We start from the raw sequence: 27,777 nt of genomic DNA on the forward strand, positions 1-27,777 counted from the left end.
AAAAGATAAGTTAAATAAATTAGTATTGAACTGTTGCGTTAAAAAATCACTGCCATCAAAATTCACTTCCGGGGTAATCAGATCCGGAAACCTAATATTATTTATTTGCTTGCTTTCAAAGTTTTATTATGTGATTTTACGTATTTAAACACACACACACACACACACACACACTCACACACACTCTGCTAAAATAATTATGAGAAAAAATGTTGAAGTAGAATTTAACTTTCAGGGTTACGTTTTGGTTATTCGAATTTAACTTCCGGGATCAAATCCGTGTTGATGTTCCGGTTGGAGAAGCGCACTGCTAAAAGCTAATGGCTGAGATAGACATCGGAAAACACTGTCAAATAGATTCTTGTCACCAACAAGGTCTGTGTCGTCTTCGTTCTATTGCTCTAAAAATAATTAGTGTGTGACGTTAAGCATTATCCGTGTCTAAAAATTAATAATAATTTAAAAAAAAAATACATCAAATCGGCATCGTAGCTCGTGAGCGTTAGCATGAATATGCAGTCAGTGAGTTTACTATTGCATGTCAATCATAAATAAAATCTTCAGCCATTGATATCTAAATGATTTGAATGTTAAACGGTTTTCAAATAATAGGCCTGTTTTTTTCAAGTAACTGTGTTTGCTAGTCAACTAAAAAGTTGTTTTCTTCTATCATTTAGATTTCCTTCCATTTGTTTGTGATTCCTGCAATGGAGTCTACTGGTAAGAGTCACCACCTTCTCTTTTTTCGTTACACTGCATTAGGGTAAATGTATTTTCCTAGCCAAAATGTTTGTATTAATATTTACAATTTCTTGTAAGCAAAGAGGAAATATTGATTCATCGTGTAATCTTTTTTAAATAAATAAAAAATATTTTATAATATGGCCACATCCCTTAGCTCTACTGTGCATTGTATCTTAACTGTAGTAGTACTGCATATTGCAACCATTTTCTCATTTTCCAGCCTTGAACACAGAAGCAGAGAGGCTCACTCGTGTTCACAGGTAAGCAACACTTATAGTTTTACCATTGAAGAACAATAGAGCAGTTTTCTTGTCAAATACATACTTGTCATGGTTTTTTTTGGGGGGGGGTGCTGAAAATTATTACAATTACATCTCAGGAGCCAATGAGAAGAGAACCCCAACCAGCGGGTGGCAGCACAAGTCATCCATGCACATTTGAAGACTGCAAGGGGAAAGAACTGCTCCCTGTCATCTGCCCGCAATGTGAAAAACACTTCTGTTTGGCGTAGGTTTACACTAACCAAATTTCACTACCTGTGTTCAATGTAGTGATTAAGATTACCCTACGTGTCTTTTTTTTTTCTTTCTCTTTTCTCTCCCCCTGCAGCCACCGTCATCAAGATGATCACAAGTGTGAGAAGCTGGAGGTCCAAAAGCCGCGCATGGCAGCCACCAAGGAGCTGGTGCAAAGGATTGTCGGTCAGGATATGTAGCCATGTGATGACATGCTCCTGCTGTTCATCTTTTGTCCACATGGGATCAGTATTATACAAATTGTGTGTTATTTAAAACAGGGTTTGTCAATCTTGAGTGCCAAGGCACACATTTTGCATTAGAAAAAAAAAATCTATATATAAAAAGTATGTTAAATGACTAAGGCAATTAAGCTAATGATTTTTATTTGAAGTAAGTAAATAATTTTTGGACCAATGCAGTGAAATTGCAATTTGATGAGGATGTTCTAATATAATTCCACTCTTGTCAAATTAGAGTCAAAGGACGGATCCAAAAGCAAAGGACGTAAAGGGGCGAAGAACAGCGCCACAGCAGCCAAGGTAGCTCTGATGAAACTGAAGCTACATGCTGCAGGAGACAAAAGTTTACCACAGGTACTTTGGAGAGCTTATTACAGGATCACTGTTGACGAGTTGACTGATCACATTCTGCCGCGCCTCTTCTTTCAGACAGAAAGAACCTACTTTCAAGTGTATCTCCCGAAAGGGTGTCAGGCGACCAGTCAGCCAATGTTCTTCTGCTTCAAATGGAGTGTGGGGAAGGTGGTGGATTACGCGGCCTCACTCGCTTCCCTCAAGAACAACAACAATGTGCTCGCAGCCAAGGTAACAACACAGCACTTCCTTTTTTGGCCTGGCTAAAGTGAGATGTTGGACAAGGGACAGATGAACAGTAGACACTTTATTATTATTATTGTTTTTTCCTCTTTTTTTAAAAACGTACAGTATTCACAGTATTTTAAGTATTCGTCCATCCCATACTTTCTAATAAGTGTCTATTGGCTACTCTTTTTTTTTAAAAAATGTATTCCCTCTCAGAAGTTGCGTCTCTGCCATCCCGAGACAGGAAAGTCTTTGCGTCTGGACGACAGCTTGCACACGCGGCTGACCAGCCCGGAAGACCCCCTGCACAACGGGGGTAACGTGATCCTTGAGTACTTGGACAATGACAGCACAGGTGTGGAGGATGTTTCAAACTATATTACAATCAGATGACTGGATGGCAATAAAATCCAAGTTTCAATATGAATGTGCAGTTGTGCATGACTGTTGCCAATTGTTAACTCAGGAGCAGGACTTTGGGACAAGATATATTATTGAGATGTGGTATCCATTTTGATGCAAATTGATATAACAAGATCAAATATTGATATTGGTCTCTTGCCACACTTCATGACAATTTTTACTTATTCTTACACTTTATTTGTTTTATATATATATATATATATATATATATATATATATATATATATATATATATATATATATATATATATATATATATATATATAAATTTATGTATATGTATATATATATATGTATATATATTTATGTATATGTATATATATATATATATATATGTATATATATATATGTATATGTATATATATATATATGTATATGTATATATATATATATATATGTATATGTATATATATATATATATATATATGTATATATATATATGTATATGTATATATATATATATATATATATATTAGAGTTCATTATAAAAATGTTATCTTTAATTGAAATGTTTTTAGACTCAAATATATATTAGATTGGATACAATAACTTTATTAGTCCCACAATGGGGAAATGTGCATCATCTTACTAGCAATAAAATAAATAATGACTTGGTTTTGTGATCACTTTGTACAATATAATCTTTATCGTTATGCTATGTCCTTTCCACGAAGTCAAAACATCGGCAGGGTTCATGAAGAGATTTCTGACCAATCACGAGAACTCGCATATGATTGACATACACCCTGGCCAAATCACGAAGCGTATACGGAGACGAACTCTGACCAATTGCTCGCGCCCTTGTATGACCGATGCATAGGCCAGCCAATCACAACACAAAACGATACGTCAGTAGGATTTATATAAATGAAAAGGGGGCTTGTCTCCATCAGACAGTCGATTGTGTTGTTCGTAAACAGAAGTACTCTGCGGATTTTGTTGACCGTTCCCAACTATTTGGCTGGATATAAGGCTTTTACGTCGCTTTTTCGTTTACTACCGTCCGACTGATCGGTCGCTTGGACAACAGCGACTTGATCCACCGCGAAAAGAAAGCCTTAGTTTTTTTTTTTTGTGCAATTAGGTCGAAAGGGATGCCGCTGCAGACGGACCAAGACGTGCGCAAACAGTCACTCGATTTAATTTCGTCGCATTTAATCGGAAAGAGTAGTTTTTCTATAAACCGAAAGAGCCTCAGAGTGGCGCATTCTCGACCGAGTGCTTGTAAAAGATGCTTGAACGCGCACTAATTGCTCGACTGTAAACGCACAAGAGAAGGAAGACGACTGAAAAAAATCACAACAATAATAATAGCAGGCAGAGCTAGCTGCTAATATTAGCTTGGAGGTGACCGGAGCGACAAACCCCAGCAAAATAAAAAAAGCGCCGAGAAGACTCAAGAGTAAACCAAGCGGCGTTTGTGGAACGTCGAAGTGATCGAGGAATATCGATTTGGTAAGTGATTTTTGAGGTGCAAATATATGTTGCTAAATGGAAGCAGGAAGACGATGGGAAACTGCGTGGGGGAGGGGCTGGGAGAAAATGGCGGTCATTGTAAAAAATGACCTCAAGATGGCGGTGCGCTCACTCTTCCTTGTTCTTGTTTTTCTCAAAACAAACAAGCTGTCAAACGCCCCCTTTTCCGTGCAAAATAGTCAATTATGTTGTTTCCCCCTTAAATCGGCGGGGAGGCTGCAGAGGTCAAGCAAGTAATGCTTGGTAACATCTTCTTTTTTTTTTATTATCTTGAAGGCTAATGTTTTTCTTGTGTGCTATTGCTTTTCAGTTCTACAGGTTTTTAGGTCCTATCTAAACCTATTTGTAAAATTTTAAAAGGCAATTTTTTTCAATTATGCTGCTGATGTTGCTTAATTTGTGGTTTGTTTTGTTTACAATTTTACAGGTTATAATTCACATTTTTAATTGTAAAGAAAATATGTTTAAAAAAAACACGTCACACAATTTATTTTAATCTACTTTGCACATTTCATTAATCACCAATCTTTTTCTAAAAGTAATTCAACATGGTATCTTTTTTTTTTTTCATTTTTCTTTTTTTTTTTTTACAACGTATACAAAAAACGTATATATATTTCCCCTCCCCAGAAGGCGATGAAGTTGCTGGAAAACTCGAGTTTTGAGGCGCTCAGCTCACGGCTGTGTGCTGAAACAGGAGAGTCTCGTATCCTTGGCAGGTGAGTTTTTTTTTTCTACTAATCTCATTCATTATTTAAACAAGCAAATTAAAGAAACATCCCTGGAGTTTTTTTGAAAGTTGCTATAGAAATCGGTTGTCAGCATGTACGCAAAATTGCATGAGAAAATGTATTTAATTTTATTGTAAGCCACTGTAACATGCACAGCTGGAACATTAACCTTTTTTTTTTTATCTAGGGAAATTAAAAGAACTTTACTTGAGTAACCATTCAGTTGAAATGTACTTTACATAAACGTTCAATACACATTTTACCCAAATAAACTGTGTGCTTAGGCAGCTACAGTTAAGTAAAAGCTTGCTGACATTTAGTCCGCTTAGCAGATTAGCGAGGCAGCAGCAGGCAGAGGGAAAATGCCGCATTTGTGTTTTATACAGTAAGCCAAACTGTTGCTTGTTGTCGGGCGAATTTTTATTGAGTTCACTGTCAAAGTAAAAAAAATAAAAAAGCTACAATAACAACTTTTGAAGGATTTTGGTGTCTGCTCAGTGTTGTTGTGTGTCAGTGTTGTTTGTTGACATCGGCTGTGTTTGCGTTAGCGTGGGGGGGGGGGGGGTTAAAGGAGGTCAGCTATGTCTCCAAAACGGTCTCTGCTGCTCCTCGTCAGTGTTGACTGGAACAAGCGTCTCGCTCTTGCGTAAGTGACGGTCTGTTCCCACGTATCGCATTTCAACCGCGCCTGACCTTAAGAAATAAAAGCACAGCATGTAGCAACTCGTTTCTCGTCACGTGTTCTTCGGAGATAAGTGTTGACGTGCGGCTAATCTTGTCTGGAGAGCAGCGAGCACACTTCCACTTTTTGAATTTTTGTTTCGTTTTGTTTGGCCTCAAGTAGTCATAGCTGAAAGTCACTTATGGAAATGAAATGTACAGGCCACAACATTTAGGTCAATCGAATGTGACACAATGTAAAAGTGACATAAAAATAAATTTTTTAAATGTTATTTTCAGATATTTTTTAAATGTTTTATTTGTAAATATCACACAAATTATAATACTATGTTTTAAAATTTCTTCCATATTTTTTATGTAGTTGTATTTGTCAATATTTCACAAAATATGATACTATATTTGAACTATATATTTTTTTTAATGTAGTTTTATTTTTAAATGTTTCATAAATTATCATACTATATTTGAACAATATTTTTTAATTCTTTCAGATTTTTTTATATAGTTTTATTTGTAAATACTTCATAGATTATACTATATGTGAATTTTTTGGTAAAACAAGGGAAAACATTTTTTAGTTAGCATATTTTTTTATTTGGTAGTTGTAAGTTAAAATCAGCTTAGATATTTTTGCTTCCCACAGAATTTTTATTTTTTATTATAATTTTTTTTTCTAATCAAAAATGTGTTTTGTTTCTAAATGTTGAGTCTAATCGGGTTGGCAAGTGTGCTTAAAAAGTGACAAATGAGCAGATGTTGAGCTTCTTTTTTTCTTCCCAAAATTCTTTAATAAAACTAAAAGAAGACTTTTGGCGGCCATTTTCTCTTGCGGTTGAGCTCCATTTTGAAAAGTAACGTTTCTGATGTCCACCGACAGGATCGAGAGCTACTCGTGCAAGATGGCGGGCGACGACAAGCACATGTTCAAGCAGTTCTGCCAGGAGGGCGAGCCGCACATCCTGGAGGCTCTGTCCCCGCCGCAGTCCGCCAGCGCCGCCAGTCCCGAGCTGTCAGTTGGCATGGCCCCGCCCCACAAAAAAACCCCAAAACAATCGTCACCCGTTCCGTAACGTCGAATATCTTCTTTCCGTCAGGCTGGCCAAGAGCGCCGAGGACGGGGAGAACCCACTGAGCGACAAGTGCTGCAGGAAGACCATCTTCTACCTCATCACCACGCTCAACGAGTCCTTCAGGCCCGACTACGACTTCAGCGCTGCGCGGGCGCACGAGTTCAGCAGGGAGCCGAGTCTCAACTGGGTCAGTACAGCGGGAAAATAATTGTTACGGCGTGACAGCATCTTTTTTTTGTTTTTAGCCGACGCCTCATGAAATTGTTTTTTTTTTTGGTGGTGGTCAGGTGGCCAACGCGGTCAACAGCAGCTTGTTCTCGGCCGTGGGGGAAGGATTCAACTCACTGGGACCCGAGTTGTGGAACGCCATCGACCAGGAGATCAACCTGCCCGCCTGCGACATCTACAGGTAAGCCATCCAACACATTACAAAAACTAATTATTTGGCTTTGAGAGTTTCTTAAGACAAGAAAATTACTTTGGTGGTAAACTATTTTTCATCCCTCCACAATGATTTTTTTATATTTTTTTTTTGTAAGTTGAGAAAAAACACTTTTAAAAGGAAAGTACAATGTATTTAAGAAAAAAATTTTTAAGGGAAAAACATCCCACATTTTCAAAGTGTTATTGTGTTTTAATGTTAAAAATTGTTTGAGAAAAAAAAATCAAAATTTACTTCTCAGACTCTCATGTTTCTCCAAATTCTTAAGTGGCCGCCCCAACCAGGCTAAGTGTTAGCTCGCCAATGGTGTTTTCCATTATGTGTTAGCATCAAGCTAAAAGGAGCATTCCTAATGCACATCTTTACTGTATGTTGCTATGCACCATTCAATTCCTATGGCAATTGGTTGTGACTAAATGTCTCCCTCTGGTGGCCGCAAGACATTTCTCCTACACGGCATCGACTTTTTTGTTTTCCTTTCTCTTTGTCAGCTACAATCCCGATCTGGACTCGGATCCTTTCGGGGAGGATGGCAGCCTGTGGTCCTTCAACTACTTTTTCTACAACAAGAAACTGAAGAGGATCGTCTTCCTCACGTGCCGCTACGTCAGGTAAGCACATTTTGCTTAGGACTCCGCCCACTTCCGACCGCGCCGGCTCACTTTTATCGCCCCCCCACCCGCCAGCGTCCTGAGCGGCTACGGCGGAGACGGCCTGGACAACGACGAGCTGGATATGGAGCTGGACGACCAGGACGACGAAGAGGAGGAGCTGGACGGCTTCACAGAGGACAGGTGGGCTCATTTGGGTCTGCGCCATCTTGAGGACACGTCAACAATTGCCGTTTTTGTTTTGCAGGTGTCCCAGAGTCGTGTGCGTGTGAGACGTCACCGTTCATCCAAAGCCCCTCCCACGCTTTTTAGACTAAATGCATGTTTTAGTTTTCCAGTTTTTAAACAAACGTGCAGTGAAGAGACTCCAAATGTCCGAGAAAGTCGACAAGAGAAAGAAAAGAGGCAGTTTCCTGGGCTGGAACTTGTGTTACTGTTTGTTTTTAAGCTATGACATTTTCTTTCACAAAACGCTCACCACTTTTATAAACAAATCTTGCTTACTGTTGCTTTTACGTTCAAACATTTTCCTTTTTTGTGTGTGTCCCAAATATTCCTGTTTTTCTACATTTGTGTGCGCCTCATTTCCATGCAAACGTGAATGTAGAGTTCAACCAAGCTAAATAATGACCACATGTATCTGTGCTTTCTTTTCTGTGTTCTAATATATTGCTCATGTGAAACATTTATTTGTGTGTCATTTGAATTTCTTTGGTTCAACACGTATGGCTCAATTGTGTCCACAACAAGACTTTCCTTTTCCGTCCTGTCGCACAAGACGCCGCTTAAGGCTGCTGATGGACTTTTGTTGACTCGCATGGCTCAAATACTGCACCGCCATCTTATTTCCTTTTACAAAAGTGTGTTGCGTACTCGCAAACGCACAAGAGCACCGTTTATCTGGTAGCAAAAAAAACAAACAAACAAAAAACATCCTTGTCCGGTTAAACGCTTCAAAAGAATGACATTAAATAGTGGAATTTAAAATACTGTAAAAAAACAAAAAACACTTCAAGTTCAAGAGAAAAAAAGTAAAAAAAAGCTTATTTTTGCTTGCTATGTTGTAGCTTATGTAACCAACACAAAAGTATGTATGTCGTGTGTGATGAAGTCAAAAAGTATATATATTTTTTAAAAGCACAGTCAACATCGCTTATGTCCTTTGACGTCATGGGTGCGTTGCGTTTCCGGCCCAAAATGCACACACGTCCGTGTGGTGCGGCCTGTCAAATCAGCGTGTGGCTGCGTGAACCCTCCCCCAAAACCGAAGGAAATGAGGCAGACGTCTCAGGCGGGGGTCCTTCGAAGGAAGTCCATGTAAGAATTGAGGGAAAGGGGGGCTGCTATCTGAGTCCGGCCCGTGATGTCATCCACTCCAGTCCTTGACACAAGCTAGAACAAAAAATGAAAATTGTCTAAGGCAAGTATTTTTTACAGTCAAATTTATATCTTGAATGAAAATGATATTTTTTCGCCTTACAATATGTACATGGTCGTAAAAAAAAAAACTTTACTATAAATGGTCGTTAGAAAAAAAAAACTTTACTTTACTATATATGGTCGTAAAAAAATTACGCCTTACTATAAAAAAACAAACAAAAAAAAAACTTTACTGCACATGGTCATTTCTAAAAAAAATAAAAATAATTTTAATTACCTTTTCTATAAATGCTCGTTTAAAATAAATAAACGCCTTACTATACATGGTTGTTAGAAAAAAAAAAACTTTACTTCACATGGTCGTTCTAAAAAAATTATAAAAAAAACGCCTTACTATACATGGTCGTTAATAAAAAAAATTGTTTTTATTAACTTTACTATACATGATCGAAAAAAATAAATAAATAAGCCTTACTATATATGGTCGTAAAAAAAAAAGCCTTACTATACATGGCCGTTACAAAAAAAAAAATCTTTACTACACATGGTCGTTCTAAAAAATGTATAAATGAATGCCTTACTATATACATGGTCGTAAAAAAAAAAATTACTATACATGGTCGTTTAAAAAAAAAAGCCTTAATTTAAATTTTTTTAAATTAACTTAACTATTCATGCTCGTTTAAAATAAATAAATAAACGCCTTACTATACATGGTCGTTACAAAAAAAAAAAACTTTACTGCACATGGTCGTTTATAATTTTTTTTTTTTTTTTAATTAACTTTACTATACATGCTCGTTTAAAATAAATCAACAAACGCCTTACTATACATGATCGAAAAAAATAATAATAAAGCCTTACTATACATGGTCGTTACAAAAAAAAAATCTTTACTGCACATGGCCGTTTAAAAAAAAAATAAACGCCTTACTATATATACATGGTCGTTTAAAAAATAAAAATATATACTTTTTTTTTTAAACTTTACTACAGATGGTCGATTTAAAAAATAAATAAATAAACACCTTACTACATATACACATGGTCGTTATATTTTTTTTTAAACGCCTTACTATATATGGTCGTTTAAAAAAATAAAGATATACGCCTTACTATACAAGGTCATTTAAAAAAAAATCCTGCTGAATTATTAGTGTTATTTTGTCACGGTGTACTTTTTTCTTTTTGGAAAACTTCAACTTTTTGCGTGTAATAATTCGTTTTTTATTGTATTTATTCCCTCTCATAGAAAGCAAAACATTTTCTCACATTTCTGAGAAAATTTGTGTCTTTACAAAAAAAGCCATGAAGCGAATTTTTTTAAGATGACAAAATGATGCCCCTCCCCCACCACCACCACCACACGAGCTCCCCATGTTATTTCCATGCGATGTGGGTGCGTCATGTGTCTCGTACCCTTCCCCGGTGAGAGCGCAGCAGGACTGGATGTGCCACGGGTGATCTTTGATGGCGCTCAGCGTCATGTACTTGGAGATCTCGGCCGCCGACATGCAGTCCTTCATGTCCTGCTTGTTGGCGAAGATCAGCACGGCCGCTTTGCGCAGGTCCTGCGCAGGAAGACGGACGTCACAATCGGCTCCGTCAACGCAAACAAACAAATTAACATAACAAAAGAGGAAGGTCCGGACGTTTACCTCGTGAGCTAACATCCTGTAGAGTTCCTCTTTGGTGATGACCAGACGCTCTCGGTCGGTGCTGTCCACCACCAGGATGACGAACTGCGCGCACACACAAAAAGCAGTCAGCAAGTGAGTGTCGAAAGGAAGCAAAAGGAACAAAAGACGCCAGAGACAGTCGGAGGCGTCAAAAGACACGCCTGGTGACGACGGCCCAAGCGGGTCACAAGTCTCACTCGTCGTTTGAGCCGCTTTCAGCTACCGTGGAATACTCTGGGGTTTAAAAAAAAATTAGTTTTATACAATGCTACACTAAAATGTAATCAAAGATTTAATTTAATTGTATTTTTTTAATACCTCATAAAAATTAAGTTTTTGTAAACACTAGATTTAAAAAATTATTTTACATAAAATCTCAAAAACTTCTAATACTACAACATTGTCTCAAAAGTATTTTTTTTTTCATGAGTATAAAATGATAATATTGTCTGAAAGGCTTTTATTTATCTTATTTTATTTTTTATTTTCCACTCAAAATTAAGAAAGTTCTTGTCATGTTTATCTGTTACAGCCTCCTAATAAATAAAAAAAATAAAAACTTGACTCCATAATATTGTACTTTATAAAATCAAGTAGTTATGACATTATTAAATAGCATTAAAAAAAAAAAAGTTAATCTGTTTTTTGGCACAATTTCCCCTTGCAAAATTGAACACAAATTCTCATAAAAATACAATTTATTAAAAAGAATTGTGATATTTTTATTGTTTATGTAAATCTTGCACTTTTCCTCTCATCTAACAAAAAAAATTTTTTACAAAAAAAAGTGCTCTATATTTCACACCCTGGACTCTATAATCAATCACATTTGACATTTCGTAGCTACTGCGGCATGTGAGAAGGCGTCAAAGAGACTTTCTGCTTTTCGGAGGGGTCCCTTTTTGTCAACGCTTAACCTTTGACCCGGAGCGGCCCCCTCAGCCGCTGTGAACAAACACACCATCTGCCCTCATGCGCACATCTGTGCGAGTGCGTGCGTGTGCGTGCGTGCGTACCTCGGTGTTGGAGTAGTACGTGTTCCAGGAGGACCTGAGCGACTCCTGTCCGCCGATGTCCCACATGAGGAAGTGCGTGTTCTTCACCACGATCTCCTCCACGTTGCTGCCGATGGTGGGCGACGTGTGAACCACCTCGTTCATCAGACTAATGAAAGGACACTTCATTAGGTACACAACAAGCTAGCTAATCTAGCTAGCTCCCGAGCTAGCTGCTCTCCTAGCTAGCTGTTAGTATGTAGATAGATAACATGTATTTTTTGTATATGATAAAAATGTTTTACATGTGTACAAAGAACTAATGTATGTCACATAATAAAGATTTATTGTTGTTTTTAGGGGCCTTACAACTGATAGAGTATGGTGGTCTTGCCGGCATTGTCCAGGCCAACGATGATCACCTTGTGCTCTGTTCAAAAAAAACAAAAACGAAAACAAAAACATAAATAACACGAGTCTCGTCTATCACGTCCTACGACATTGTAATAAGGGCGTCAAGTATGTGTAGTGGATTAAAAAGTCGACACACCCTTGTTCAATTGTTTTAGTAATATGAAAACATGACGTCAGTTTCCACAAAAAAATAAAATTTTCTCCCATCTCGTAGATTTTTTCGCAAAAGAAATTTCTTGTGAAATAAAGCGTTCCAGTTATCAAATTCCCCTCCCCCCCCCCCAAAAAAATAATTTATTTTAAATAAAGTATTCTTATAAAATCAAAATATTTTTCTTGTGAAACTATGATTATTCTCTAACCCGTAAAAGTAAAATAATTTTCATAAAATTAAGATATCCTATTACAAACCCTAGAAAAAGCTAAATTTCATCCAACCCCCCCCCCCCCACAAAAAATACAAATGCTTGAAAAAAACCCAAAGCTCCTCAGATAAAAAGTTTTAAGCACATTTCTGAAAATCGAGTCCAACCACGGTGACGTCATAGATGCTGCTACCCTACCCAGACAGTGCTAATCAATCGACCGTCAATCAACCAACATAAGTCCAACATAACAAAACAAGAAATCGTTTTTCCTACCTCTTTTGTTCTCATGCAAATTTGACAACTTTAAAAGCAACTCACACAATAAAAAAAATAACGGAGGGTTTATAGAAAACAGTCACAAAGTCAATAGAAAAGTCGCTCAAAAGCTAATAGAAGTCGTTTTGTTTGTTTGCTTTTCTTGCAACCGTAAAAAAAAAAGAACTCTTTACGTACCTTGGTTGCAGAAGAAACTCCACAGTTTAGCGAATATGAGGCCCATTGTTTAAAAAAAGAAACAAGAAAAAAAAAAAGATGCCAATGTCTGTTTGTCCGTCCGTTCTTTGTTCCGAACATCCGTCGGTCGGTGGCGAGCTGCAAGTCCAGACACACGGCGGCTAAGCTAAGCTATAAAGCGTAAGGCGACATTTTTCCCCCAGCGCGCACTCCAATGCGCCCCCCCGGAGACATCTGCAAATGTGGCAAAAGACAACTCGGGGTTTTTTAGGCAGCGTCTTCAGTGTCAAGAGAGCCGCAACGAGTTTGCGGTATGTGTCGACTCGTCTGACGGTGCGACAGCCCTCCGCGTCAACTGGGCCGGCTGCGGCGCAAAGAAGCCACATAGTGAACGATCTGCTGCTGACGTCATCACGCTACGACGCATTATTATTTCTTCTTTCCCCCCTTTAAAAACTGTTAACTAATCACGACACGTTTTTAGACTATAAATTATATAATATACATATTATTATTAAAAAAAAATTTAATACATTGTTTTTTTGCGCAAGGGTGTACATCACACGTGACTCTCGACGGTGACGTTTACGGAAGTGGCACTGTGCCGAATCGACGATGCACATGCAAACATATTGCGGGGAATGGTACTTTATTTATATAGCGCTTTTCCACCTTACGAGACCCTCAAACCACTTTACATTCGACTACTCATTCACCTACTGATGACGCAGCATCAGGAGCAACTGGGGGTTCGCTGAACCCGGTTCGACGTGGTCACACTGGATCAAACCCACGACCTATGGTGGACAAGTTGACGCATTATTAGAGAGGCATGGATTATTCTTCACGATGTGTGTCTAGAGTATGACTTTAACTGCGGAAGCAATTAGAGAGAATTACAATTTGCTCAATACTTTGTAACCGTGTACACTGTTGGGTCATTACTAACGTCAAAATCGCGACGAAAACAGACCAAATGTCGGTCTTTCCAAAGATTTCTCTGTTGCCGGAGGTCGCCGATTACCTGAAGGGAGTGTTCTTAAACAAGGAGGTACGTTTTGATGAGAATATGCAAATTTTCTGTCATGGCAGTGGAATAAATCATGATTATCCCAATGTGGTATCGTTTCACTGTGACCTTAATCATGAGAAGTCTTGATAGGTTTTTGTAAACTGCAAAAAAAACTTTTTTTTAAACTTGCATGTCCAATGTTAACAATATGATGTTTTGTGTGGTGTTTTTGTAGACATTATTTTGTAATGAAATGAAAGTCTGTTTTTGCAAGTTGTTGGCGTCCATTGGCCATCAGGAAGCCGAGCGCCATTTCCAGGCGCTTCTCGCCTGCCTGTCGCACCCTCCGTCTTACTCCTGCGTCCGGGCCAGCGTCCACCTGGCGCCGCTGGAAGAGATCAGACGCAAACTGGGCGAGGAGCTAAAGAAGGTGAGATTAACACTCATTCACTGCCATTGCTGCCTCATTTAAGATACTGAGAGTAACAGCTGCCTTTTGTGCAACCTACCTTTTTTTTTTTCTACTGCTCTTAAAAGAATAGAAAAGGGCAGTCAAACTTTGTTTTTCCCTCGTGCAAGAAGAGCCTCTATTGGCTGGCGGAGAAGGAGTTCTGTAAAGACAAGAAAAAGTTTGATCTGCATCATCAGCAAATATGTCATGTTTATGTTTGTTGACGTCGGGAGTTAGCAGAAGAGTGGATCGGAGGAGCCGGAGATCGTCCCCCATCCAAGCGTTCCGGATGTGCTTCTGATCCCTGTGGTCGGACCGAGGTACGAGACTGCAGTGCTGCTTAAATAAAAAAAAATTAAAAAAAAGTTCACCTTTACTGCTGGGTCAAATATATTGTTTTTTCTTTTTACTCACTTTGGGTTATTTTTAATCTAGCAGTTTTATTTTCATAGAAATAGCCATTTAAAGCAAATTTGAGAATATTGTCCTTGTCAATTTTTATTGTAAAAGTAAGAAATGTTACACGAAGGCTGTTTTTATTTATTTATTTTCCTTTTCTAGATGTGTGCAGCAGCTCAGCTCCGAGGTGGTGGCGGGTGCTCAGTGCGGCAACGCCGTGCTGAGGGGCGCTCACGTCTTTATCCCCGGAATACTCGCGTGTCCAAAGTGTAAATACAGGCAAAAAAAAAACACTTCCACAATTCAGTGTTTTTTTGTATTTTGAGTGTTCAAAACCCCGAGTGAGTGCAGCATTTGTTTGTGTTGCAGCCATGAAGGTGGGGGACGCCGTGTCGGTGTTTTCCGACGTGGAGGGAAAATGCACCCGGGGTGCGTTCAGCTTCCACGGGAAGAAGACATTTGTGGGCAACGGCGTGGCCGAAAAAGATCACGTCGGCATTTTCGGCACGGGAGAAACCATCAGGTAGTTCAAAGTGTTTTCGATCACATTATTGGTGTGTATGTGCAGTTTCATTTTTCGTCAGCAGGTGGCAGTAGCGATTCGAAATGGAATATTCTACGTTCGGTAGCTTTAATGCATCGCAAATCTTTCTCAATTTCCATTCAAGCTTCCTAAAAACTGCCAACAAATGTTTTTAAATTGCACCGTCAACTGCACAATCTCATTTGCTGACTCGAACGTCACTCACCAGGCGAGGCCCCGCCTTTTTAAAACCTCATACACGCAGTCAGATTAAATGGTTAAATGCGAGTACGGCGACCCCAAGTGGATGAAAGTAATACTTGCACATTGTAAATTAACCGGTGGGATAATACATTTGAAATATTCACACATTTCCTGATTTGAAATCGCGTCTCTTGCGTTTCCAGGGGCGTCGGCGTGCGTATGACGGAGCCCCTTTACTGGAGTCCCTCCTTCGATGGAGTCTTACCTCACCTGGCCTTCTTACAGGTAAAATCTGAAAATGTATTTCCTGCACATCAGCACGTGCACATTTTTTCAGTTTTCTTTGACTTTTTTGGGGGACCATCTTATGGCGTTTCCAAATATTGGAGAGCAGTATTGTCATAAAAGTTTGTTGTTTTACGCCAGAACCTTCCATCTGTGGTCGTGGGCCACGTTCTGGGTCCACGTCCCGGAGAGCGCATCCTGGACATGTGCGCCGCCCCGGGTGGGAAAACGTGCCACATCGCCGCCCTCATGGAGGATCGGGTACACTGCAAGATGATGTCAATACCACCAATACTTCATTTTATATTTTGTATAAAAAAAAATATATATATATTTATATTTTGTCCTCAGGGTGAAGTGGTGGCCTTGGACAGGATCCGAAACAAGATGGAGCTGATTCGCCAGAATGCTGAAAAACTGCAGTTGGGTAGCGTGAAAGTGTTTTGCTTCAACAGCACCAAAGTCGTAAGCGATGACATCAACATTAATGCAGAAGGTGACATCATCGCCTCACACCAATTGGTACTAGCATGTTGCGTGTTATAACCCTTTCAGCAAAAAAAACAAAAAACAAAATTATATTTAATTATTTTGTGCTTAACTTTTTATAGGACTATGACTTCAGAATATATTTTTTAAATTAATCCAATTTCATACACCAATTATTAAAACTAAGGTTGTCATTTTTTTTGTGTTTATTTATTGTTCGTCTCCAGGGCCGCCCTTCCCTCCAGAAAGTTTCGACCGCGTGCTTTTGGACGCGCCCTGCAGCGGCCTCGGCCAGAGGCCAAACATGGCGAACACCTGGAGTCTGAAGGAGATTTGCTCCTACCCACCCCTGCAAAGAAGCCTCTTCCATGCTGTACGGACAGTATACTTAACTCTATTTTTCCCCACTGGGTGGCAGTAGAGTCACACTTACAAACATTCATCATTACAGGGAACGATCAGTTTTTTTAAAGATGCGTGTTTTGTACTTGCAGGCGTTGCGCGCCTTAAAGCGCGGCGGCATCCTGGTGTACAGCACGTGCACACTGACACTGGCGGAGAACGAGGAGCAGGTAGCCTGGGCCCTTCGCACCTTTCCCGGACTCACACTGTTGCCTCAGGTAAGATGATCAATGACACAAACACGGATTTTTTTTTTCTCTTTCCCCTTCATTGATTGGCTCGCCTCTCCAGGAGCCTCACGTGGGGGGCGAAGGCATGCCGGGCGCGGGGCTGACCCCGGAGCAGCTCAGCCTCCTCCAGAGGTTCCGACCAGAGTTGAGCTGGGGGGCCACTGCGGCGACGCCCCTCGCCAGCAGGGCCGACGGCGACACTATCGGGTTCTTTATTGCCAAGTTCCAGAAAAAATGATTTGCTGCCTGTGGGAATGCTCAGGAATAACATGACTGAATATGCTGTAATACGCATGACAGGCCAGTAGATGGAGATGTCACCATGTAAAAAATAATCATCTGAAAATCATCCATCCTTTTGCACGAAACAAAAATTGACTTTTATTTTGTTACTTTTTCCCCCCACTAGCCCCTCTATTCAAATGCAAGATTTTTGTGACAAAAATATTAGACCAGGGTAAGTCATGGAAAAACTTTTTTTCATCACGAATGTGAGCTCAAGTGGGAAAAACTATATTTCAGGGTTGAAGAGCTTGTGCTATACGATTTGTCAGGAAAAGCCTACAAGAACACCTGCATTTTATTTAGGGTTCATAAATGGTAGCAGGTGACTTAATGCCGTTGGTTAATTCTGAGCACACCTACATCCCCAGCTATCAGAGGGTGTGTACACTTATGCAACCACATAATTGCAGTTTTTACTTGACGGAAGTATTTATTTATGTTTAATTGACTTCTACAGATTTTAGTTCTCAAAGGTGGGAAAAGTTTTGAGATGATTCATCTTGGTCTCATTTTTTTGGTACCACAAAGAATTGCATTTGAGCAAGGGTGTGTAGACTTTATATCCACTTTGCTAGCGTTTTCAGCTGCTTGAGTTATTTTTATGGAAATGGTAGCACTATTTTCAAACAACCTTTTTTTTATATACTGTATATTTTCATCACCAAATGTACAGCTAATGCAATGTTTTTGTTTTATTTAGTGTTAACGCTGAAACAAAATTGATAATTGATTTGAAAAATAAAATTTAGGATCTGGTGGCAGGTGGTCCACGTTTACTGCGGTACACGACATGCTTTCAAAGTTTTAATTACAATGACTACTGTTTTTTTTTTTTAAGCGCTAATGTTGAAACTATAACGCTGTTTATTAAAAAAGAAAAAAATAGCAATGTTAAAAAAATTGCTTTGTCATGTCAACAATGTCGAGCCCACCGCCTTTCAGCAGGCAATGAAGGGATAACGCCGCATAAACACTGAGGTAGAGGGCGAATGCAGCGGCGTTGCCACGGCAACGCTGACGACACCGTTGCCTCGGCGATGCTGGATTCCTACTCGGCGCGCGCAGACCAGGAAGTGGCGGGGTCACGAGAGGTATTAACAATTCATCGGCGCTAGTGAAAATGGATTTCGCTCATCTCGAGGCTAATTGCTGGATGTTTGTCTCGCTGGCAGGATTCCCAGAAAAACACCGTTGCGCTCCGCACCGAGCCTATTTTAGACTCATCCCCCCCCTTTGGGTAGTGACGTTGCCTTGACGACGGCCTTGAGAGCCTACCTCAATTTTTCAGTAGCGTTTTAAGAGCGAGGGGGGAAGAAGAAGAAGAAAAAAACTATTTATAGACATGGCAGCCAAAGAGCAACGCAACTATTCTAAGAGCCTTTAAAACACATTTAAAAACCAGCACTGCTACCAATGTAGGCAATTTTTTTTGTTGGTGTGCATATTTTATCTGCAATTTGAGCTTTCCCCCTGAGTGATGATCATGTGATGCGGAGTGTGTACACATTTCAACAATCAGGACAAATTTGAGACTTTGAGCTTCCGCTAATTTCAAACAAAAATGCTTCTAAAGCTGTACTACATCAAACATGAATTTAGTGTATTATTTCCATATAACACCAGGAGTGGGCAAAATACAGCATATATATGTTATATAACCAAGAGTCCTGTAATATATTTGCTTCATTCATTTAGCTTTTTCTTTTTTTGTTTTCCTAAATTGGTTAATTAAAATGAATTTATTCATTTTTTTGTTTAGTTTTTGTTTGTTGCTCAAATAAAATTATTAGTCAAATTATTTTGTATTTTTCTTACATTACATTATTTACATAATTGGCTGATTAATTATAATTACATTCAATAAAATAAATAAATAATAATTTTAAGAAATAATTTTACTAGTATAATTATAATTAATAAAACAAAACATTTTGGTCAAATAAACCATTTCAACTGACTATAAAATGGAGGGAAAAAAGTGTAATATATTCCATGCACATTTTTGAGCACATCTCCAAATGGCCTGGCTCATCTGCCACAACATTTTTGCCCACCCCTGATCTGCACTGTTCTCTATTTCCTCATGTAATAAGAAGGAGGTGTCAGACTTACTGTTTTCCCCAAAGCTATAAAAACGCCAAGCAAAGGACTTTCTGCAAACACAAACACGACGACTCACTTGACCGATTAATTCGGGAAGGACGTCTGAAAGAAAAAACAACAACATCCTTTTAAGTAGTTTCGGGTCAAAATAGGAAAGAAATAATAAAAGAGCACAGCTCAGTACATGAACAAAAAAAGTCATGCTTTTTTTTTTTTTTATCAAATATGCATATTTGTGAACATTCATGCATATCCATAATGATCTATGCATAGATACACGTGTACGTAGGAATAAAAAGTCTACACACCCCTGTTCAAACGCCAGGTAAATAGATAAATAATTTAAAAAATCCAACATTTAAAATACACATTTTGCAAGAGAGAAAGTTTTTTTATTTTTTTTTATTTTAAATTATGTGTTTGTCCAAGTTATAATTAGGGATGTGGTTGTGTTCAAAACGAACCAATGACATTCATATTCATGTTAGATGGGTGTCAGCACACACCCGCCATCAATTAAAGTCACTCTTATTCACTCTAAATAAAGTTCAGATGTTCTAGTCGGCTTTCCTGAAACTTTTCCTGAAAATCAAACCAATGTCAACAACATTTGAAGTGCCTCTGATTTACTCTGAATAAAGTTCAGCTGTTCTAGTTGACCTTCCTGATATTAATGGTGGAAAAAGTAGGTCTTATAGATTTTTTTTTTCCATTATGACAAAACCTGTCATCTGAACAGGGGTGTGTAGACTTTTTCTATCCACTGTATGTTTGAATCTACATCATAGAAACGCTGCCATGAAAAACCGGAAGGAAGTGGATATAAATAGGATGCTGTGGTTTGGAGGTGTAGCAGCACAACAGGAGGGAGGAAAACGGTTCCTCATTGGGGAGGGGGGCAGTAAAAACGTGGTCTACTGGGGGATGTACGAGTCTCGGGCCCATTCCCCCGCGTCGGCCCTCTTTTTGGGCTCTCTGTCGTAGTGGTGGTGGTGGTCCCGCGCCGGCCTCTGTTGTTGGTGGTGATGGTGGTGAGTGCGCTGCTTGTTGCGTTCATTGTGGTCCTGCTCGCGTTCTTTGGAGCGATGGTGATGGTGATGATGGTGATGGTTGTGGTCCCGGTGGGCTTGCTGGGGCTCCCCTAAGTCCTCCTCTTCCTCCTCCTCTTCCTCCTCCACCTCTTCCTGGTCGGCGTCCTGCTGCTGCTGCTGCTGCTGCTGCTGGTGGAGGAGCTGAGTGTGAGGCTCCACGTAAGCGGCGTCCTTGCTTTCCCGGCTCTCGGGGCTCTCCGAGTCCAGCGTCTCCTGCCGGGGGAGGCCCCTGCTCCGGTGGTGATGGTGGTGGTGGTGATGCCGGTGGTGGTTGTGGTGCTCAGTCCTGGTGGAAGAAGAGCGGTGCTGGGAGTGAGGCGGACCTCTCCTGGACGACTCGGTCCTCAGAGGGCGCTCCTCCTCCTCCTCGTCGGCGGCGTCCTCCTCCTCGCCGTCTGCCTGGTTCTGGTTCTGGTTTTGATGGTGGTGGTGGTGGTGGTCGTCTCTGGAGCCTTTCCGCTCCACTAACGCCTTGTCTGTTCGATGCTCTGCACCGCCACCCTGATGGTACACAAGGATATATTAGTCAACCAATAATGTTGGAATATTTGCTGCATTTTGTTATGGATTTGTCTCGTATTTTTGCTTTTTGATTGGTCCAATGTCATATAGTCCAAAGTATTGTTTTTCTGTTGTTTCAAAAAACAATAACAATGTGAATTTTGCGCTCATTATATAGATAAATATTTTCAAATAAGTTCTAATTTACTTTGTTTTAATGTTAATATTTTTTTTTGATTAACTCATTCACTCCCAGCCTGACTGACTGAAGCAATCACCTTTACTCGCCTTTACTGGATTTTGACTGATTTTGCAAGGCCCACCGAACATTGTGTTCTATTGCTATAAAAACATGGAACCTACCAAACAAAAGATTAGAGTCTCTTCTTTCATCAGGAAAAAAGTATATTTCTATCTGTTTCTGTTTTGCAGAAATTAGCATTAGAATAAAGCTAAGTTTCATCATTATTCACAAATCTATTTAGAAATGTGAGTAAATGAGCTTTTTTTCCCCAACATGACCCTGGTTGATCTCTTTTGCTGTGCTGCCACCTGCTGGCCATTTGTGTAAGAACTACCATTTCTTCAACCATTCTATGCAGTTGAGAGGCTGCATCAAAGCCTTCTGAATGCTCTCGCATAAAAAAAAAAAAAAAAAAGAAGGAAAAAATAGAACGTATTTATATGTTTTTGGGAGCAAATGAGTTAAATTACTAACATTAATTTAAATAGTAATTATTTCAATTTTACAAGATGCTCTAAAAAAGCAGCGCGTAATCATAATAAAAATTTTAGAATGTGATTAATTTGTCATGTTCCTTTTTGACTGGCTGGGAGAAATAGCGCGTTTCGTTTTCAGTTCGTAATATTGTTTTGTTTTAATTTTCAATTCTAAATTTTTATTTAAGTATTTGTTACATTATGAATAATATATATTTTGCTATAAATTTGTCATTATTGGGCGGCATTATTAAAAAAAATTTTTTTTTGTGGTACTATATTATATAGTCTGAGCTCATCACAAAAGTATGAATAGCTCGTGTTCAAAAGCTTCGATGGCATTGACGAAATTGATACGCTGTGATGTTTGGTACCTGCACGCCGGAGGAGGAGGGCAAGGCGGCGGCGGGCATCTTGGTCAGCAGCGGGTCGGGGGCGTCGCAGCTGTTGGGGTGAGTGCTCTTCCAATAGGCTTCCAGGTAGTCGGCCATGTGCTCGCACGCGTCCTCCAGCTGGTTCTCGTCCAGGATGATGTCAAACATCTCCTGAGGACGGCCAAGAGGAAAAGCATATTGGGGGAAAAAAATCATGTTAGTAAACAACTAACGAGTGTGACGGTTTGAGGTCCACTGTGGTGGCTTACGGGCGGGCACTGCGCCAGCTTGTCGGCGGCCACCATCTGGACGTTGAGGTGTTTGGCCTGAGACTTGCCTCGCGACTTGATGAGTCTCTGCAGCACCTGAAGGCAACACGCCATGGTGGGCTGTACTCAATTGTATGGCCAGACCAATCACATTTGAGAAAAGAATACTTGAAAACCACACACCAAAATTGTATACAGAAAATAAAAATACATATTTAATATGCTAATCTACAATGCTGAAATATTTCAAAAGATTAAAATATGTACTAGATATTTAACAGATTTTCATTCAAATTATTTAGTATTTAAATCAAAATGAAAACATGTTTAAAGTAACAGCTTTACATTTCAAAACATTCAGATAAAAATATTTCACTTCTTTTCACTTTCATATTTAGCAGCAAATTAATTTTAATATTTTATGATTTAAATACATAAATGCATTGAAATAAAATGAAGTATGTATACATTAACTAATTTATTATTCAATGTGTAAATATAATATAAATAATGCCTTCTAATTAGTAGATTAACAATTTAGCTGTTCACAATGGGTACTCCTGCAAGCCTCTGGCCAATAGTTTTCAGACTGGATTCGGGTTAGAATTTCCCGCGCCCCGTCTGCGGATGTGACTTAATGTGCGCGGTGTGTATGTGAAGAACGGTATGTGCAGTTCCATTTTTCGTCAGCAGGTGGCAGTAGCGATTCGAAATGGAATATTCTGCGTTCAGTAGCTTTAAATATGAACTATTTGATCAATAATGTAATGTTAAATTGAATTATTAACCCAAAAAATAAATTTTAATATTTGCTATCACACAAAATATTCATCTTGAATCATTTTTGGTTTCATTTGTTATCAGTCACGTTAAAATGTTTCGTAAAATGATGTTCTCTCTACATCGAAAAAAAAAGAAGGAAAGAAAAATCCAAATCAAATGTGACGATGTTATTCATTCATTCAATTATTCAATTTAAAAGTAGAGTTGACCCCCCCCCCCCCCCCCCCCGCATGCTTATGGCTCGGCAGCCGCCGATTGACCTATGGATGCCCTTTGTCGTCTCTTACAGATGAGCAGCAGCTTCCATATCTACACAATATAAATATACAGGATACCAAGATGGCTGTCTTCTTTTGAGCAACTCTCACCTTGGGCGAGGTGATCTTGACGTAGACGATAATGGGGGCGAGGGACGTCTTGCCCAGCTGCGACGGGTGGTTGATGGTGTCTGCGTCCAAGATGACAAGTTGCAGCGTCCGCGCTAGCTCAAAAATGCGCTCCCTCTCTCGCTGCACCTCAGCTGAAAAGGGGGACAATTGAAAAATATTTGAAGGACATTCGGGGATGAAGGAAGGTGGCGGCTCAGAGTGAATCACGTGCGCGTTACACAAGCCAACCAGCTGGCGTGCCCTCGCTCTGGCGACAAAAAGAAAACTTCGGAGCGAGAAGTTTGTCGTTTGGACAAAAGTTATATCACGACTTCTGAAGTTCCTTTTTGTTTAATAAATCTTGTTTGGTTGAAAAGGAACTTACATAATTATAGTGTTTGTTGTCTCAGTATTTCTAAATGTTTAAACATTTTCTTGTTTTGTGCCCAAAAAATAATCGTTTGAATAATCGTGATTTGAATTATTACCAAAATAATTGTGATTATTATTATTTTTTTCCATAATCGAGCAGCCCTTTATTTGGCTAAATAATATTTTTTATAACTGATAAAAACGTTTTGGTACCGCAACGCTTACAATAAAGATATGAATTAGAGCCAGAACAGTTGACTGTTTTTCAATACTGTGTCCTTAGTTAGTTAGTTAGTTAGTTAGTATTTGTTTAACTTTACAATAGAGAGAAAAAATAGCAAAAAAATAAAACATTTTGCTTTTTTAATGATTTTTGGGGGGCTGGGGGAGTGTTTAAACATTATTATAATTATCCTATGTTGCAATACGTTAATGTGTAAAAACAAATAAAAAAAACCAACACAATTGGCAAAAACAGGCCGATTTTAAAAGATGAAAATGAGAGAAAATGGTACACAAAGAACAAAGAGCGGACTTACCCAAGTTGGAGCGCGTGTTGGAGCGCTCGATGATGGCGTGCTTGCTGGGATGGTTGAGGACGGAGCGCTTGGCGAGCGAGATGTCCGCCGTGACGCGAGTGATGGAGATTCTGCGGCCAAGAACGAAAGCGCCGAGTGAGACGAGGACGAGACAAACGGCCCCGTTTTGTTCCTTAGTGTCACGTCATGACAAAATGTACATGTGATGCTCAAACAGATGGCGCACCCGCAGTTAATCGTCTCTTTCAATATGTAAATGGTGAGCGGATGTGGTACCTGTGAAATTGTGTGTATGCGCATTTATGTGTGTGTGTGTCCGTATGTGAAGAAGATGTGTGTCCCCTTCCCTCAGACGAGTCCACGTTGAAAAAGCAGAATCCCGCTCGGCCTCAAAGAAGTCCACTATGGCCTATTAAGGACATGCCTATTTAAAGCAGCGACACACTCGCGTCTCCCCGGGCCAACTTGTTACTTACTCCCCTGGGGGAGGTGGGGGAGGAGGAATGAGGAAGGAAGCAGGATGAGAACTTACCGTCCCTCAAATCGGTGCTTCAAGAAGTCAAACAGTGCTTTTTGCATCATGTCGGTCACCTGGAAGCAGAAAAGAAAAGAAAAGAAGCTTTAAATGAAAATTTTGCAGGGAATTTTCTTTTTAGGGATTTTTAAAAAAAAAAATCCAATGTCTGTCACTTTTATATATACGGTATAATTTAGAAATAGACCAGTATGGTTTTTCAGGGCTGACACCAATGCCGATTATTAGTAGTCAAGGAAACCGATAACCGATATTTGATGTCGATATTCATTTTTAGTAAAAAAAAGGGGGGGAAACTGGCGTCAATTTTTTTAAAAATACAAATGCCAATCTCGACTTTGTTGTCATGTCTTAAAGCATGTTTATTGAACAATTTCTCAGACTTTCAGAAGTTTAAAAAATATATATTTTAGACAGTAAACATCCTTTTAAATTTCTAACAAAATGTTCACCTCCCAAGGTTATCAGTACGTCTTAAAAAGTTAAATGGAAAGTTAAACATAGCTGTCTATAATTTTCTGTAGTAAAAAAACATTTCCGAAAAAAAAACAAAACCCTGAAATCTTAAACTTTCAAATTTCTTTGTTTCAATGCCAAACAAAAACAAAAGGTTCAGAAGGTTCCCGGGGGTCAGCAGAATCTCTTATGAAGTTAACTGAAAATGTAAATAAATAAAAAATGGTTTTCGATTGACTTTATATCGGCGGCCGATACCGATATTCGTCAAGATGGCCAATATCGGCGCCGTTATCGGTCTATACGTCATCTTCGAGGGCCATAAATGTACGCTCGCGAGCTGCTCTCATAAATCGTCATGCTGCGCTGCGTTGCGGAAATGATGAAATCTGCTGCAGTTTACTGACCGTCTAATTTCCGTAATGAGTGCTCTATTATAAGACCGTATTTTCACAGCACGTGCTTGAACGCACCTCGTAGCCCTTCAGTGACGGTCCAACCAGAACCACGGGCCGCATGGAAGGCACAACATCGTATGGAGGAATGTGTTCCGTCTTTAGGGATGGAAGCATAGCAATTAAAAGCTTATTTGGTTTCTTGTGTTTGCACAACAACAACAACAGCAGCAGCGCAAAGGCATGTCAATGAGAACAATTAATTTCATAAGTGAGCTCATTTCATGACGAGAATGTCGTTGGAAGCTTTGGCCAGAAATCAGTGAACAAGGAAAAAAAAGATGGCGTGAAAGCTCAGGGTGCGCAAGTTCACACATCATCATAATATACACCGGAATGTTATATTCACACATGTAGAGTACGTTTGCGAATAAGCCAGTCGGAAGGCTGAGGCGCGACTTACCGACTTTTGCTTCTGCTTGGCTGCGGTAAGCACAGAGAGAGAGAGAAGGAGAAAAAGGTTAAGAAGAAGAAGAAACGCGCATGCTCGCGGTGCTCGGCGGAGGACGAGAAGACGCGGCGGCGTTCGCTGGGCGGACGAACGCGAAAGAGCAAGAAGGCCCGCCGCCGTCCAGTTTACCTTCTTAAAAAAGGGCATTCGTTTCTCTTTTGCTAAAGGGGACGTGACAGTGTTTGCGCCGCATCGGGGGGAGCGCAGGATGACCGGCGGCTCATTGTCGTCCGGGTCTGAGCCCGCGGCGTCTATGTCAACGGCTGTCAACGGCGGTTAAGAATTATGGGGACAATCAAACGGAATGTCAGTCCGCCTTTGGCGTGACACTTACCAGACGACGGAGGAGTAGACTTGCGGGAGTTGGAAACCACGTCGCCTAAGCTGGAGGAGGAGTTTGCTCCCAGTTTGCTAGAAACAAGATGGAAATGACACTTGCGTAAAAAAATAAGGGCAATTGTGATTGATGTCGTCATTTTTTTCAAGGTCCTCGAGATAAATTAAAGATTGTTTAAAAAAAAAAAAAAAATTTTTTTTTGGGAGTTATTTGGATGACGAGCAATCTTGGCAATGTCGGCGCGACCATCTGCTACCTTTGTTTGTTTTTATACCTGGAATGGAACCTGCCCTGTTTGGCTCTCTGCTCTTGGAGGACTCGAGTGTTTTCCAGCTTCACCGGACTGGGAATGAAACCGATCTCGCAGCCTTCCTTCACCAGGCGTCCTATCCACCAGTCGTTGTTGAATTTCTACGACAAATCAACGCAAAGATCTTCAGCTGATACGCTTCGCCGGGAGAGGCGAAGCGTCGCGATGGGGGTTTTGTCACCTCTTTGACGTGGAGGAAGTCTTTGGCCTCGAAGGAGAGCGCCATGCCGGGTACGGGGACATCGTCGTCGTAACTGGGGCTGTAGTTGACGTTTGTGCGGACGGCAAACGCAACTGGTTTTGTCTGCGGGGAGAGAAAATGAACCATCAATCAACATTACATTTGCAGAATGAATCCGTTTTCATCTACATCCCAGAATTGGCCTTACGCCGCCCTCTGCTGTCGACTGGAATTGGCGTCTGCCCTCGGGCTCGCATTGCCAACAAAATGAGACCAAATGTGCAAAACAGGTGAGCTGTGACTTATTTTTTAAAAATGTCTTTTGTAATGGCCTCTCCATATTGCATATTTTCATCAACAGCAGGTCTGGAATGTATTCGCTGTAATATATCTTCGAAACGCTCCCAGGATGCAGAAACCCGGTCTCCGTCATTGAAAAGACCATCCCATTCTGTGCATTATCAGGACAGAGTGTCCTTGGTCACATGACTGCAAGTGAAGGTATATTGTGTGTGTGTGTGTGGGGGGGGGGGGGTGATGCATAGCAGGGGGATACAAAAAAAAAAATACAGGTGAAGACAAAATTCAAAGGAGCGCACGGAAACCTCAGCTGCTGGGACCATTTGACTTGCTGTTGCTAACCAAAAAAGCAGCACCTACAGATAATCTCTTGGATGGATCAAATTGTAGGACGACACCACATCCTGCACATTCCATGGAGCGCAAGCGTTATTTGTGCGGGCGACAAACGAGACGACGGCGCCTTTTTCTTTACGTCGTGTGTTCCTGCAAGCAGAAGCGTCTCAAGTGACAAAGCGTCACTGACGGCTTCGATGGGTTTCCGCT

The 27,777-nt window shown here is 40.0% G+C and overlaps 5 protein-coding genes across 18 annotated transcripts in view; 3 read left to right on the plus strand and 2 right to left on the minus strand.

The window, feature by feature from the left end:
- Nucleotides 1–281: 281 nt before the first annotated feature.
- Nucleotides 282–2,508, plus strand: zfand1 (zinc finger, AN1-type domain 1). Of its 2 annotated transcripts, none has more exons than XM_086066299.1 (8): nucleotides 282–375; nucleotides 678–720; nucleotides 965–1,004; nucleotides 1,124–1,251; nucleotides 1,354–1,445; nucleotides 1,737–1,855; nucleotides 1,931–2,086; nucleotides 2,300–2,508. In XM_086066299.1, exons 1-8 carry the CDS (start codon nucleotides 321–323, stop codon nucleotides 2,474–2,476), a joined length of 810 nt encoding a protein of 269 aa, XP_085922425.1. In that variant the 5' UTR covers nucleotides 282–320; the 3' UTR covers nucleotides 2,477–2,508. The 2 variants fall into 2 exon arrangements, with proteins under 2 accessions (XP_085922425.1, XP_085922426.1); XM_086066300.1 differs by having other exon boundaries at nucleotides 1,935–2,086.
- Nucleotides 2,509–3,388: 880 nt separating this feature from the next.
- LOC147155963 (repressor of RNA polymerase III transcription MAF1 homolog) lies at nucleotides 3,389–8,206 on the plus strand. 3 transcript variants are annotated; one of them, XM_086066144.1, is made up of 8 exons: nucleotides 3,389–3,961; nucleotides 4,613–4,701; nucleotides 6,272–6,403; nucleotides 6,489–6,651; nucleotides 6,752–6,873; nucleotides 7,398–7,517; nucleotides 7,593–7,700; nucleotides 7,765–8,206. In XM_086066144.1, exons 2-8 carry the CDS (start codon nucleotides 4,619–4,621, stop codon nucleotides 7,787–7,789), a joined length of 753 nt encoding a protein of 250 aa, XP_085922270.1. In that variant the 5' UTR covers nucleotides 3,389–3,961; nucleotides 4,613–4,618; the 3' UTR covers nucleotides 7,790–8,206. The 3 variants fall into 3 exon arrangements, with proteins under 3 accessions (XP_085922270.1, XP_085922272.1, XP_085922271.1); XM_086066146.1 differs by having other exon boundaries at nucleotides 4,616–4,701; XM_086066145.1 differs by lacking the exon at nucleotides 3,389–3,961 and adding an exon at nucleotides 4,154–4,225.
- LOC147155964 (ADP-ribosylation factor-like protein 5B) lies at nucleotides 8,159–13,186 on the minus strand. The gene is made up of 6 exons (XM_086066147.1): nucleotides 12,807–13,186; nucleotides 11,941–12,001; nucleotides 11,593–11,740; nucleotides 10,556–10,639; nucleotides 10,317–10,468; nucleotides 8,159–8,909 (listed from the first exon to the last, which is right to left on the minus strand). Exons 1-6 carry the CDS (start codon nucleotides 12,850–12,852, stop codon nucleotides 8,861–8,863), a joined length of 540 nt encoding a protein of 179 aa, XP_085922273.1. The 5' UTR covers nucleotides 12,853–13,186; the 3' UTR covers nucleotides 8,159–8,860.
- Nucleotides 13,187–13,408: 222 nt separating this feature from the next.
- Nucleotides 13,409–17,844, plus strand: nsun6 (NOP2/Sun RNA methyltransferase 6). Of its 3 annotated transcripts, none has more exons than XM_086066141.1 (11): nucleotides 13,409–13,857; nucleotides 14,093–14,248; nucleotides 14,507–14,589; nucleotides 14,831–14,937; nucleotides 15,038–15,191; nucleotides 15,599–15,680; nucleotides 15,822–15,941; nucleotides 16,032–16,176; nucleotides 16,397–16,542; nucleotides 16,664–16,789; nucleotides 16,863–17,844. In XM_086066141.1, the coding sequence occupies exons 1-11, from the start codon at nucleotides 13,783–13,785 to the stop codon at nucleotides 17,037–17,039; spliced, it is 1,371 nt and encodes a 456-aa protein (XP_085922267.1). In that variant the 5' UTR covers nucleotides 13,409–13,782; the 3' UTR covers nucleotides 17,040–17,844. The 3 variants fall into 3 exon arrangements, with proteins under 3 accessions (XP_085922267.1, XP_085922269.1, XP_085922268.1); XM_086066143.1 differs by having other exon boundaries at nucleotides 16,032–16,102; XM_086066142.1 differs by having other exon boundaries at nucleotides 14,510–14,589.
- A 1,148-nt stretch (nucleotides 17,845–18,992) lies between these two features.
- cacnb2a (calcium channel, voltage-dependent, beta 2a) overlaps nucleotides 18,993–27,777 on the minus strand; it is a 32,733-nt gene continuing 23,948 nt past the window's right edge. For 2 of the 9 annotated variants that reach the window (XM_086066134.1, XM_086066135.1), the window contains exons 4-14: nucleotides 26,932–27,054; nucleotides 26,715–26,851; nucleotides 26,438–26,514; nucleotides 26,233–26,366; nucleotides 25,671–25,751; nucleotides 24,739–24,797; nucleotides 24,207–24,316; nucleotides 23,296–23,447; nucleotides 22,145–22,240; nucleotides 21,876–22,046; nucleotides 18,995–20,781 (exon numbers count right to left, since the gene is read on the minus strand). In XM_086066134.1, coding sequence (XP_085922260.1) covers nucleotides 20,104–20,781; nucleotides 21,876–22,046; nucleotides 22,145–22,240; nucleotides 23,296–23,447; nucleotides 24,207–24,316; nucleotides 24,739–24,797; nucleotides 25,671–25,751; nucleotides 26,233–26,366; nucleotides 26,438–26,514; nucleotides 26,715–26,851; nucleotides 26,932–27,054 — 1,818 coding nt within the window. In that variant the 3' untranslated portion in view covers nucleotides 18,995–20,103. Of the gene's footprint in view, nucleotides 20,782–21,875; nucleotides 22,047–22,144; nucleotides 22,241–23,295; nucleotides 23,448–24,206; nucleotides 24,317–24,738; nucleotides 24,798–25,670; nucleotides 25,752–26,055; nucleotides 26,076–26,232; nucleotides 26,367–26,437; nucleotides 26,515–26,714; nucleotides 26,852–26,931; nucleotides 27,055–27,777 lie in introns of all 9 variants that reach the window. The other 7 variants (XM_086066137.1, XM_086066133.1, XM_086066132.1 and 4 more) reach the window with 6 other exon arrangements.

The sequence above is a fragment of the Leptonotus elevatus genome, chromosome 21, assembly GCF_054856555.1.
Source record: "Leptonotus elevatus isolate MCC_2025b chromosome 21, RoL_Lele_1.0, whole genome shotgun sequence".
Taxonomy (NCBI): Eukaryota; Metazoa; Chordata; class Actinopteri; order Syngnathiformes; family Syngnathidae; genus Leptonotus; species Leptonotus elevatus.

Excerpts from the sequence above, each read along its gene's own strand:
- LOC147155964 (XM_086066147.1), bottom strand. The coding sequence starts at position 12,852 with ATGGGCCTCATATTCGCTAAACTGTGGAGTTTCTTCTGCAACCAAG. Across the intron at positions 10,469-10,555 it reads ACAGGATGTTAGCTCACGAG|GACCTGCGCAAAGCGGCCGT; the intron begins GTAAACGTCCGG and ends CTTCCTGCGCAG. Across the intron at positions 8,910-10,316 it reads TGCGCTCTCACCGGGGAAGG|CTTGTGTCAAGGACTGGAGT; the intron begins GTACGAGACACA and ends TTTTTGTTCTAG.
- nsun6 (XM_086066141.1), top strand. The coding sequence starts at position 13,783 with ATGTCGGTCTTTCCAAAGATTTCTCTGTTGCCGGAGGTCGCCGATTAC. Across the intron at positions 14,249-14,506 it reads TGGGCGAGGAGCTAAAGAAG|CAGAAGAGTGGATCGGAGGA; the intron begins GTGAGATTAACA and ends GTCGGGAGTTAG. Across the intron at positions 16,790-16,862 it reads GACTCACACTGTTGCCTCAG|GAGCCTCACGTGGGGGGCGA; the intron begins GTAAGATGATCA and ends TCGCCTCTCCAG.
- zfand1 (XM_086066299.1), top strand. The coding sequence starts at position 321 with ATGGCTGAGATAGACATCGGAAAACACTGTCAAATAGATTCTTGTCAC. Across the intron at positions 1,005-1,123 it reads AGGCTCACTCGTGTTCACAG|GAGCCAATGAGAAGAGAACC; the intron begins GTAAGCAACACT and ends ATTACATCTCAG. Across the intron at positions 2,087-2,299 it reads ACAATGTGCTCGCAGCCAAG|AAGTTGCGTCTCTGCCATCC; the intron begins GTAACAACACAG and ends ATTCCCTCTCAG.
- LOC147155963 (XM_086066144.1), top strand. The coding sequence starts at position 4,619 with ATGAAGTTGCTGGAAAACTCGAGTTTTGAGGCGCTCAGCTCACGGCTG. Across the intron at positions 6,404-6,488 it reads AGCGCCGCCAGTCCCGAGCT|GCTGGCCAAGAGCGCCGAGG; the intron begins GTCAGTTGGCAT and ends TCTTTCCGTCAG. Across the intron at positions 6,874-7,397 it reads CCCGCCTGCGACATCTACAG|CTACAATCCCGATCTGGACT; the intron begins GTAAGCCATCCA and ends TCTCTTTGTCAG.